This window comes from Lynx canadensis, chromosome E3 (assembly GCF_007474595.2).
Source record: "Lynx canadensis isolate LIC74 chromosome E3, mLynCan4.pri.v2, whole genome shotgun sequence".
Taxonomy (NCBI): domain Eukaryota; kingdom Metazoa; phylum Chordata; class Mammalia; order Carnivora; family Felidae; genus Lynx; species Lynx canadensis.
Genome location: NC_044318.1, coordinates 34,764,171 through 34,776,950, shown reverse-complemented (window position 1 = coordinate 34,776,950; position 12,780 = coordinate 34,764,171). Strand labels below are relative to the sequence as shown.

Below are 12,780 nucleotides of genomic sequence, written 5' to 3'. Positions count from 1 at the left end.
CTCTCTGCCCCACCCCTGCTCAAGTGCTCTTTCTCACAAAACAAACACTAAAAAAAAAAACCCCCCCAAAACCCTGATAAGCTCAGTCATTTGCTTCTACCAAGAAAGAAAAGGCATTATGACACCGTAGGGTAGGACTGGCTCCTCAAAGGGTGGTCAAGGCTCCTGTGGCAGGTGGGAAGTCCCATCAGGGAAGGAGGGGATCTGGACCCTGTTCTGTGATGTGCACATCACCAGTGGACACCAGGACCACTGGCCGGGCTTGCTGGGCCTTCTGTGCTCTGTGCCATGTCCTACTGGATGCTGAGGACAGTGAAGGAGACAAGAAGCTCATAGTCTGGTGGGGGAGGTAGATGATGACAACCCAGTGTTTTTGGTAGGGGGAGAAGGTGGCAGAGAAAGAAAAGGAGGGGTTGGGGCTGAGGGAAGTTTCCAGGCAAGTAATAACATGCAAGGGCTGGGGGCAAGGGTTTGACCCTTCTAGGAGTCAGAGGACTGATAGGGCGCAGGACAGGGATGAGATGGGTGGGTAAGGCTGGGAAGGTTGCTGCTGTTGTGTGGGTGTGAGATGATGTGGGAACAGCACAGGCCCTGGGGACCAAGAAGATGCAGGGGAGGAGGGACAGGGAGCAGCTGGGGTGACCTGGGTGAGTGGTGGAGGACACAACTGGGAGAATCCTAACACCCAAGAGTCACTGTGTCCCCACCTTGGGAGGAAGGCTTTGTTATTCCCATTTTAAGAGCATACTGAATGCCAGAGAAAGAAGTTACCTCTTCAAAGTCTCACGGGCAGGAGGCAGCAGAGCCAGGATCCAAGCTCAGGTTTGACTTCCAAGCCTTGAGGGGCGTCTGCTGAAATGTACTCGATGTGTGTCCGGATCTCTAGCTGAACCAGGAAGGAAATGCCCCAAGCCAGAACTCTTGCCAGCATGTCATCCAGGCGTGCAGCTGAGATCTATACAACCTCTCATGGGCCTGCAGCCACCAGGGAAGTCCTCGCCTCCAGTCTCACACCAGGTCCAACAAGACAACAGTCCTGGGCACACCGGGAGCCTTGCTGGCCAAGCACGGCCTCTTCATGCCGGCCACTCCTGCAAATCAGCTTCCAGCACGTTAGAAGATACTTCCTTACCACCCCACGTGGCTCCAGTTCTGCTGGCTGGTGGCCCCTGGAGGCAACGACCGTGCACTATCTGTGCACCTTGCCAAACAGCCACCACCTTCTTGTACCTTCCTCCATCTTGTCAGAAAACCTCATTTGCGTGGGACAGACCGAACCTGAGCTATGGCAGGACCTCCAGGGGAGGGGGAGGTGTTCTCGCAGGTCCCAGGGGCAGAGGGATTTTCTGCAGGCCAGGGTGAGCTGTAGACACTGGCGGCCGTGGTGTCCCTGCCGGGGGCTCCTGGGTCTGTTGACCTCTAGCACGGTCAAGCCCAGGGGGGCATGGTAGGAGTCCCTGGAAGTCAGGGGCCTGATTCCATCTCTGCCCATTAAATCCCTCTTTCTGACCTCAGGCCAAACCCCTGCTTGGCACAAGTTACTGACCTCTCAGGATCGTACACAAAGGACACTGCCGTTCACAAGGCAGAGCGCCCCTCATGAAGGGGTGCAGGAGAAGGGACAGGCACAGTGGCCAATTCTGCAGGCAGCTCACGTGACCACGACGTCTGTTTCCCTGCTGCCATCTCCACCACCCGGGGTGGTAAAGACGGGATGAGGTGATGCCTGGCAGTCACGTGGGTGCTGGGACACTTCCTTCCAGCACTCAAATCCTGAGACTGTTACCAGCAGGGGCACCTGGAGGGCAGGGCGGGGAGGCGCAGAGCTGCTGTCGGCCTGCTGAGGGCAGCGGACGGCACCCTGGCCACTCCAACTTAAGGTCCGCCATGGTCAGGTAAAGGGAGGGGAGGAGCTGGCTCTGTCCTGAGGTCTCTCCTAGCTCGGAGGCCCAGGGACAAGTCCCCACACACTGCTGGATGCTGCCTGAACCTTGCAGGGCAGACTGGCCTGACAGCAACACCATGCCCTGTTGGGTGAAAGGGGCCCAAGCACGGGGGCCCAAAAATGGATCACAGAACAAACGTTACGATAATGTCAAGTTTAATCTGCCAAATATACAAGTTGGACTTGTGGAGCATGTTCTGCCTGGGTGCTGCACAGTAAACAGAGGTTTCTTGAAATGATCAATGGGCAAGGTTAAGAATGGGCCCTGGCTCTGGCCAGAAGGGTGGGAATGGGGTGGGGAAGGGCGAAGGGGACTGGCTGGGGACAAGCCATGACCCTCAGGGATCCAGGGACACGGGCTCCTGGACGACAGCCCCTCTGAGCGAGCACCCAGGCAACACAGACTGGCGCTGGTTGTTGCAAACTCAGCAGCAGCTGCCCCTCTGCACAACCAGCCCCTACTGTGCAATCTACGGGATAAACGGAAGCTCTTCTTACCCCACCTCCCAGGCTCCCCCAACAAGAGTTCTGAATTCTAAAAACAGCAAAGACATTCCAATGGTTACATATGAAATGCTGTCCCGCATCTTTCGGTCTCAAAGATGGCAGCTGCCCCTTCCCCCAGCACCCTCCCACCATCCCCCCCCAAACGATTTCTGTGCCAAGATGAAAAGGAGGCCCCAGGCCAGGGTGGGGGCTCCTTGCCGTGAGGGGCTGCTGCAGCGGCGCCAGGGCAGGGCGGGCGAGACGCGGCAGAGGTCCTGGCAGAGCGGCCCAGGTCCCCGGTGCCTCCTCCCACAGGCCGTGCTACTTATTCAGGGACAGCGACTGCACTCGCTTTCCCGACAAGGTCGCGTCGTCTTTTGCTGAGGGCAGGAAGGGAAGGGTTGGTGTTAACACAAGACCCCCTCCCTGCGCACACCCCCACGCACCCCAGAAGCACTGCCCTGGAGGGCCGAGGGACCTCAGAACACATTCTGGGCAACAGACTCAGCTGGCAGAGGGGGAACAGACCAGGAAGGATTCCCGCAGGAGCCACTGTCCAGACATTCTTGCCAAGTTTGGGTGGCTGCCCCTGACACAGGGCCCCCAACACTCAAGCTACCGGCAAAGAGAAACTTCTTACCCCACCCAGAGGCAGAACCCCGTAATTACAGCCTCTTTTGTGGGGGCCGAAACCTCCAGTCAGCAACACCTGAAGTTCCTCCCCTGCCTGGGCTTTGTGAAGCAAGAGCAGGGAGCCGGGACAGCAGGCTACCTCCAGTGTGGTGACAACCCTGGGGCAACTTATTTCCAGATCTAGGCCTCAGTTTCCCCGTGATCTGGTGAGGAGGCAGGACAGCATGCTGGTCCCTAAGGGCTCTTGTGGCCCCACATGAGACCAGGTCCTGAGTCAAATGCTCCTGTAAACCAGACCAACTCCCCACAGCTATCCTGGCCTAGGAAAAGGCTCCACCTCTGACCCCATTGGGAGGGAGGGCATGAGGGAAGAGGGACAGTTGGGCCAGATTTCACCTGGGTCTGGACCGTGAAGTCTGGTCCAGCCCAGCCCTGCCGCACCCTCTCAAGCCCCTCAGATGGACGGTGGTTCTCCGAGGTAGCTTTCCCAGCCACACAAGGCACCGGATAATTTAGTGGAACCTTCCAGCCTTGAAGGTCTGCCCTAGGTACATCCCTGCGGCTTCCCTCAGATGCTGTAGACAGTGCTCTGCTTAGATCCAAACCCTCATCTGACTTCCAGCTGCTGCTGAGCCCTCCCAACACCCCAGAAGGTTGGGGCAGAAACGCCCACCTCCACCGATGAGAAAGTAAGTGCATTTACACACAGGCTGGCCCTCCACCCAACAACCCAACCCCATCCCATTTCACAACAAGTACACTGAAGCGCAGGGTTTAGCGGCTTTCCCAGAAACCGTCAGGCAGTCACACCGGCAGCTCAGGACTTACCTTTCCTCTCCTCTTCTTTCTTCCTGGCAGCCTCTTCCCGCTGTTTCCGAATGATTGCCAGCCGGGCAAGGTCAGCTTTGGCTTGCTCTGTCTTCCCAGCTAAATGCATTTTCATGTAACGCTCTTTTGCTTTCTGCTTCTCGATTTCTTCTCTGTTCGGATAAAATGGTGTCATAAGGGACATCTTCCCCACTATTATCAGCCGAGCTAGATGTGGGAGCCAGAATAAAAGCCAAGTACTTGGGCCCGGAGCCCAAGTGGAGGAGGGTGCCCTTGCTCTGTGTGCCCCCTCCCTGATGGACACTCAGCAAACAAACAAGCAAAGGGACAGGCCTGGACTTCTCAGCGGGCTGGAGGAAGTTCAAGCAGTGTACCAGCTTCCCCAGACACGTAACATAGGATGGGGGTGAACTCAGCACACGGTGAACAATGTCTGCATTGGCCGGCGGGGGGATGCTGACTAGGGTCTGGTGTCCCCGGTAAGAAAGGGGGAGCAAAACCAGTGGACTGTGTATCAAGAGATGAGCAAGAGGAGGAAGACACTGGGAACCACATTCTACGAGGGGTAGAGAAGGGAGTAGCCACAGATGGGAACCACACCCACCCAATCTCAGGTCCACAGGACATGGCACATTCTCAATTAGAGCAGCTCAGATGTGTAAGAGGCTGCCTTCAAAGTGGTGAGCCCCCACCAAGGAGGGTGTGGGCCTAAGAGCTCTACTCCCACAGGACAAAGGTGTCAGTCACCAACCCACTAGGTAGAGAGGTGATGGTCATTAGCTCCTCCCTCTCATTAAGTCTTCCCTCTGAGATCCTCCTCCCAGGCCTGAGATTCTGGAGTGAAGCGTGCACTTTCCACTGAGATATTAGATTGTCCCACTTATACCAGAATCCCTGGACGAGCCAAGTATTGGAGGAAGGGACAGGGAAGCCCTAACAGGAGCATGGGAAAGGGACTTGGCCTCCCAGAGGCCCTGACAGCACACCGCGCTGGGTGATAAGAAACAAGGCATGGGGCCTGGCCAGAGGGGAGGAGAGCCAGCCACCAAAAGTCAGCTGAGCAGACGTTTCGCCCAGGAGACTCTCAGTAAGACACGTGCAACAGAGAGGAGACTGGAACACCTGTCAGCCCAGCAGATCCTACCCTGGGAGGCAGGTGCAGGGTCAGGAGCCTCTGAGCTAGCAGCAGAGATCCAAACCAGGGTTGGGGGGTGGGGAGGGGGGGTTCCCTGGAGGCATCTGGAACAATGAGCAAGACTACCAGAAGCTCTGCAAGGTCCTCTGGGTGAAGGCTCGGGGCCAGGCAGGATGCCGGCCTTCATGGCTTTCACTCTGCAGCCTCAAAGGGTGGGGGTAACAACAGGATCCTCTTCTTACTGGTGAGAAGGAAGCTACTGGAGGAGTAGAATCCTTAGCAGCCTCTCATCACACCCCGAACTTGTGAGCCTTTTCATAAAACCCTCAGCCGTCATGGGGTTAGCACAGGAAGGCGGATTTAAATCTCAGCAGCCCAGGAAGGGAAAAACAAAACAAAACAAAACAGGACAGCTTTCGCCAGTGGCCTTCAACCTCTTATAAGGTCCCTGCTGTCAGCTGGTGGCCACTGAAAGTCCAGGCACTACCTGTCAAGGAATGGCCATATGCAGGGCACTTCAGCACTCAATTGAGACCCTCATATAATCGCAAAGAGAAGGCTGTCTGCAGCTCCGTTTCCACCTGGGACTTAGGGAGCACTGGGGCAGCCAGCAGACCTCTCTGTACTGTGCTCTCTGCACCGTGAACCTCTGGGTTCTCCCAACCCCCACGGCAATGACATCAAAGAATGCAGGCCAAGAATGGTCAGACTGGGCTGGGTAAGGAACTCTCCCCAGAGTGGGGTGCTGTGGAGGAAGAGACTGTACCATAACCCTCCATTTCCTTGGGCATTACTTCAAGTGTGACGCTCAGGTCTAAAACTGTTGTTCTATTTTCCCTGTTGTGTTCCTACTGGTGAAAAATTATTTCTGTTTGGTGTTTCTGGAAAAGCTTCTATAGAGCCTTTGAGGAATGAGATAAACAAAAAAAACAGATACTGTAGCTAGAGCCCTCACCCAGTCCCTGGGAACCCCAGGGCCCAGGAGGCAAGGGTAGGGGAACTGGGTGCCTCAGCCGCTCCTCCCACCCCGCCACGAAGGTCAGCCCCCTGCCCACGTGCCCAGGTCACAAGGCCCAGTAGCAGAGGTTACCGTTCTCTCCTTGAAAGCTCCTTGGGCCCATCCAGGTCCAGTTGTGTGACCTTTTTGGTTGTCTGTGCCACCCTGTTAGGGTTCTCAATGTCGATGAGCCCTTCCACGCCTTTGCGCTTTTGCTAAGGTAAGACAAGAAGCCGGCTGTTGGAAAAGTCCGTCCAGCAGAGCCCCTGAGGGCCATGCCCACCATCTCCCAACAGCCCCCCTGGGCAGGAACAAACTTCTGCTCCACCCCCGGACAACATGATGCTCGGCCCAAGCCTCACAGTGGGAACAGCACCTCGGGGTGTCTTCACCAGCCCAGGAGGTACAAGGACGGCAAGTGCACGTGACTGGAGCCCAACCTATGCCAAGTCCCAGCAACCAGAGGTTATTGTCTCAGATTCACAGGTGACAGAACAGAGGCACAGGACTAAACAACTTGCCTAAGGCCAACCAGGAAGCAGACCGATGAGCTGAGAACCCAAGCCCAACTCACAAGCTCTCAACACAGAGCACTACGCCCCTACTTCAGGCTCAGCCTCTGGAAGCTCACGTCTGACTGCAACAACCACTGCTGGGTCCCCAGGGCAGGCCACACTAAGGATGTTCTCAGGACCAATTCCAATTCCTACCCACCTCAGCTCATGGGAGGGAAATGTGACATGAGAAGGAGCCATGGGATCGCAGTCTACGGGTTTAGGGAGCCTGCACCTCCCACCTCCCCTGGGAGATGTTCAACAGGAGCACAAGTCCCCAGTATAGCAGGCTGGGCCCAAGTCTCAGGTGCTGTTGACCACAGCTTTTCTCTTTAAGTGACCAGGGAAACAGGTTCCAAATACCAGCCAATCTGACGCAGAGCTCCAGACAACAACAGCCATTTGAGCTACCTGTGAACACGTCCACTTGTATGTTCATGTCACAAGCGAATGTGCCTAAATGGAACTCGAGACTCACCCCTCGCCTACCCTGCTCCTTCCGACCATCCTTATGCCATAGCCTCATGCCTCCTTCCCTCAGTCCCTGGACCCACCCTTCAGCAAACCCAAAAACACAGCGTGAACCTGCCCCCCTCCCCCATTGGCCCAGCCACAATCTCGTCTGGTGACCTGCTGCCATTTCCCTGCTTACATCCTCTACAATTTACTCTTTGCAGAGAAGCCACAACCACCTTTTAAAAGCAAATCTGGTCATCACTCTCCGCCACTTCAAGGCCTCCACCAGCTGCCCACTACCCGCAACAGTGAAACTCAAACCCTTCAACTGCCACTCGGGAGCTGCCCTGGCCAACCTCTCCTCCCGCATCCCTAGCCACTCTACCCCTTACCCACCTAGGCACATGCCCACCAGCCTCCTGCTGTCCCGTCCGACCCCGGAGCCCCTGCACTTGCCAATCCGGCCACCCTGACGGCTCTGCACGTTGGTTTTTCACACACCCGGGCTCCAGCCTGTTTTTCAGATCTCAGTTTAAAAGTCACCCTCCTCACCACACACTGCTTCAAGTACCCATGATCAGTCCATCTTCCTCATAATACTTGCTGCTACTTGAAATCATAACATTTGTTCACGTCCTCATTGTCTGTACCTTGCTATTAAAACATAACCCCTTAAGATTGAAGACTCTGTCTGCATCCACCATTGGGAATGGTGACCAACAAGCACTTAATAGATGTTTGTTGAATGAATGAGTCCAAGTCCCAGGCCTCCACCAAACTCAGCACCTGGTAATCATCTTCTTCATCTTCACTCTCATCTGAGTCTAGGGATTTCTTCTCCTTTTTGGGGTCCCCCGCAGCCCCATCTCCACCTTCTTCTCCTTGTTCCTCTTCTTCCTGTTTCAGAAATGGACAACCTGCAAAATCAAAAATGCACAAACCCCCTAGACTGTGAACCCTGCTCCCACCACCTCCAGACTGTGGACCCCGAGGAATTAAACCCCCACAAGGCTGGGACCAAGTATGACAAGGGTCCTACTCTGTAACCCCGGCCCCTGGTAGGGGACCTGGGTCAGAGGCAGCCTATATATTTGGCTCCACAGCCTGGAAGCCATTCTCACACTCCAGCCTGGGTGAGAAGTTCATCTCCCAGGGTCAGAAGGACTCGGCTGTGGGGCGGGGAACCTCAGTCCCGCTCAGCCCCCCTCCTGCTTCCCCAGCTGCCACATGCAGCTGTCAAACTGTACTGTTTTCCTGGGCAAGTCCTCCCGTGTCCCACTCCCACTGTGGAAATGGAGGGCCAGTCACTCGAGCCTGCCTCTGCAGATGCCCTGCTGCGCTGACTTCCCGGGACAACGCTCAACATGCCACTTCCCTCCACCTTTCTTGCTTCCCCACCAAAAACATTCCTAACAAAGCCAGTACATCCTTCCCCCTACCACTTGCCCACATACTCTCCAAGGTCCCACTTAGCTGGCAGCTCCTCCATCCAGCCCTCTGCCCCCTCCTCCATTCAAATGCAGCTCCTCCCTTCTAGGGGCTCCCAGGCCCTTCACAGCGGTGTCACCCATCCAGCCTGACTGTGCTCTTTTCGGCCCTTATTCAGGCGAGGATCTAATGGTGTGGTCAGGGATGTGGACATTGACGAGGATAGAAATATTCCACCTCCTGACAGTAGGCTGGAAAAAACACCGCAGGAACAGAGTGGAGGGAACTGCTAAGCTTGGACCAGAGGGGGCAGGGTGAAGAGCATCAGTGAGAATCATAGAGGAGATGACTCTGAGCAAGGTCTGGAGGAACAAAGGGTGCTCTGCCTGCTGGGGGTGAGGGGAGGCAGGGCACTATGTTGTGCTGGGTGTGGCATGGCTACAGCAGACAGATGGGGAGTGCGGGAAGTTTGAGCTATGGATGGGCAGGGCCTGGCAAAATGACAGCTCCCAAAAAGCAGGACACAGGACCAAGAAGAGACACCCACTAAGGCGACCATCGCTAAAAGAACAAAGTTCTCATTGATTCAATCAGAAGATACCTCTCCTCTTCACTGTCGCTGGTTGTTCAGGGACACCCGCCTGCTGCCCGTGCCCCGCCCACCCCACCCCCCCTCAGGTGCTGGCTTCTGCCTAGGAATTGGTGGTCCCTGCCTGGCCTCTCTGGATGACAAAGAGGCAGGGCAACGCCCTGGGCCCCTGGAGTGGCTGGCACAGGCACGTACTCACCCTGGCCTTCTGCTTCTCAGCCTGGAGCTGCGCGTCGATCTCCTCAGGGCTTGTGTACTGCCGTGCCCGGCCTTTGTGGCCTCCCTTTCTCCCTGCACGAGGATCGGCAGCTTAGGAGGTGGGAGGTAATCAGCTTCCCTGATTGCCCTGAGCCCCAAAGGGCTGCGTCCTGCTTGAGGTGCTGTCATCAGAGGCTGCAGAGACCTCCCCTACCCCTCACCAAGCACCACCCAAACCTATTCTCCTCCCTTCACATATCCAAAGGGACAAAAGAGGCAACATGCGACCACCTGATGCAGCACCAAACTACGTGCTAGACATAGGTTCCTACAGATAAGACCTGAGAGGAGGATGTGGGAGAGGGCACGCTGCATGGAATAACTGGCTAAATCCCATGGTGCCTTAGAATCCAAACTCAGGTCAAAATGCAGTAAGAACATTTAACACTACAGTCCTTTTTACTTGCAAAAGTTCTGGCACAACCATAGACCCTCTTGAGCCAGGACAATGGACTGACCCCTGCTCTGCTGGTTCTGGAGGATGCTGAGGTAGTTGTGGCCTGAATCTAGCCCCACCTTTGAGCCCATATGTGGAGAATCATGGCTGATCCCATTCTAAAGACAAGACACTAAAGATTGAAACCGAATGATGAAGAGCATGAATGCTGGAGTCTGACCCTCAGGCTCAAATCTCAGCTCTACCACTTACAAGCTTTGGGAGGGTACCTGACCTCTCAGTCTCAGTGTCTTCAGCTGTGTCCCTACCTCCTGGAGTTGTCATGGGAATGAATTTGTTAACACATGTAAAACTGTTGGAACAGTGCCTGAGATCGGATTAAGCACTACAAAAACGTATGCTATGTTTGCTAATTTTCTAATAAGGTATTTTGGCAGGAGATAAAAAACAAAGCCACTGACCACATTAGTGATTCCCTATAAAAGTCAAGGAATATAGGACACCTGGGTGGCTCAGTCGGTTAAGCGTCCGACTCGGTTTCAGCTCAGGTCGTGATCTCATGGACTGTGGGCTCAAGCCCCACATTGGGCTCTGTGCTGACATGGCAGAGCCTGCCTGGGATTCTCTCTTTCCCTCTGTCCCTTCCCCTATTGTGCTATTTCAAAATAAATGAACATTAAAAAAAAAAAAAAAAGGTCAGGGGATGTAATGAAACACTTTTTGTTCACCTGGTCATTATACTATAAGGAAAAAACCCTACACCTATCGGAAACTTTCTTGCATGCGGAGTAAGAAACACAGCTGGCAAAGTTAAAGTTGAAAATAAAGCTGACTCCCTTCTAACAGTTAAAAGTGTGATTAGCAATTAAAGTTCATCTAAGAGTATCAGTCTGAGCCTCTTGAGCTAGGACAATAGACTGACCCCTGCCCTGCTGGTCCTGGAAGACGCTGGGGTGGTTGTGGCCTCAATCCATCCCCACCTCTTCTGGAAGCTTCGGCCCAGCTGATTTCTAGTGAGTCTGAGTGCAGAGAATCTGTAATTAGACAGCCACAGCTTCTCTGGACTCGAGAGACAGTAGCAGAGATACCAACCTCCTCTTATTTCCTAGACAGCAGCTGCAAAGCCATAATTGGGCTGCTACAGATCACACCACCCATTTTTAATGACTACCTGGGTTCCCGGGGGGTGTCTCAGTCTACGCTCATCCAAGTCCTATTGTGAGAGATCAAGCTTGCCAGTTAAAAAAAAAAAAAAAAAAAAACCCAACAAGCTTTCCAGGCCTCTCAATATTCCAGGCAGTAATAACAACTCAAAACTGGCTACTACACGCTGTCATTCCGCACACTTGGCTAGGGGATATGGACCTTAGTTCAGACTACAATAACTTTCACCAGCATGCCTTTGAAAATGCTTTACAGTTACTAATGGAAACAAGAGTTCATCCTTTTCTCTTGGATAATTTTATACTTAAAAAAAAATCTTGTTTTCTTTTGCTTTTCAAGCAAATAAACCCAAGCAAAATAGGTAAATCTTATCTGCTCATAAAGCTTTTCACAAGCCAAAGGCCAAGTCATTTAACCAAGAATTCATATTTAGGATTCTGTAACCTCCAACTTTGACTCAAACTATCTATGAAGTAGGACACTTAGAACCAGAATTCTGGAACCAGAAGGGTTCAGATGGCACCCTCATTTTGCACAACAGGAGGCTGTGGAAAATGGAAGACACCTGGCTCTTCCTACCAAGCTAAATCAACAGAGAGGTAGGTTTAAATGGATTCGATTCTGTAAGCCCCAATATCTCTCTGCAAGGAGAGAGTCAGGAAGTCATTTAGGTTTGAAAAAGCTCCAAGTAGATTTCCTGTGGGCTAAAGCATCTTAACCAACATGACACTTGAGCTACCACTATTAACCGAACATCTGTTCTGGGCCAGAAGTTAGCCAGGCACTTTGAGTGCTCCATTATTTTATGACCTCTATCTCCAGCTCTCCAAGCTAAGGGTTATCAGCCAGGTGTTCCAGATGACAAAAATGGGCAGGAATTAAATAATTTGTTTCAGGCCACAGAGTTGGGCAGTGACACAGCTAGACTTGAAATCAAGAACTACGGACTCTTAGGGGAAAGAGAAAGGACTGTCTACGATGCACTGGGAAGCCACGCATCTTCTATCCTCTTGGCCAAGAAATTGAGGAAACCGTATAAATAACGCTTAGCGAGCGCTTGACTGCCTGGAGCTGTGCTGCGCACTCCACGTGGATCACCTGGTGGTGTAAGCCTCACATCACTACTATGAGGTAGGTACAATCAAAAGCCCCTTGCAAATGAGAAAACTGAGACACAGGGAGGTTAAGCGACTGGCTCAGAGACACACATAGAGCCGCTGCCGAATAGGGACATTCAAAGCCAGTCAGCCAGCCAGCCTCGAGAGCATCAAGTTAGGTCTCATTAGGCAGGCCTCGCTCGCCCGGAGCTCGAGAGGCCCCACGTTTTACGCGCAAGGCAGACGGGCTCGGCACAGGCGCGGGACGCGGTGACTCAGTCCCCGCGAGCCTGGAAGAGGGAGTAAACTCCAGGTCCCTCAGGCCAAGAGAAGCGCGCCCCAGATCAGGCCTTCGGCGTCGGCGAGGAGCCGGAGCCTTGGGTCTCCTCAGACCCCCCGAAGGAGTGGCTCGTAGCCACTCCGGTCCTCAGTTTCTCCATCGGGACAATTGGGCGCCGAGGCCCAGGCCTGGCCCTCAGCCGGCGCGGACGTCCTCCCTCGGCGCCGCTCTCCGAGACACCCGCGGGCAGAATGAACAGCGGGAGCCGGACTCGGGCAGCCCCTCGAGGCCCGCAGGCCACGCGCGCTTGGCCCTCACCTCCTTTAGGCATCGCGGATCCGGCGGCTGCGGCAGCGGCGGCGGCGCCTCGAACTGACACCGGAACCGGAAATATCTCGGGCTCAACTTCTTCCGCCCGGCCCAGTACCCTCAGCGCGCCGCCGCCGCCTCCTCGAGGACCGGAGCACGAAGACTGTCCCGCGAGCCGCCTGAGTCCAGGCTCGCCCGCGCGCTGCCCAGGCAACAGCGCCCCC

General features: G+C 54.5%; 1 protein-coding gene across 1 annotated transcript; it reads right to left on the bottom strand.

Moving 5' to 3' along the window:
• Positions 1–2,084: 2,084 nt before the first annotated feature.
• Positions 2,085–12,656, bottom strand: PDAP1 (PDGFA associated protein 1). The gene is made up of 6 exons (XM_030300449.1): positions 12,566–12,656; positions 9,251–9,342; positions 7,821–7,931; positions 6,118–6,239; positions 3,893–4,044; positions 2,085–2,811 (listed from the first exon to the last, which is right to left on the bottom strand). Exons 1-6 carry the CDS (start codon positions 12,576–12,578, stop codon positions 2,753–2,755), a joined length of 549 nt encoding a protein of 182 aa, XP_030156309.1. The 5' UTR covers positions 12,579–12,656; the 3' UTR covers positions 2,085–2,752.
• Positions 12,657–12,780: the final 124 nt, after the last annotated feature.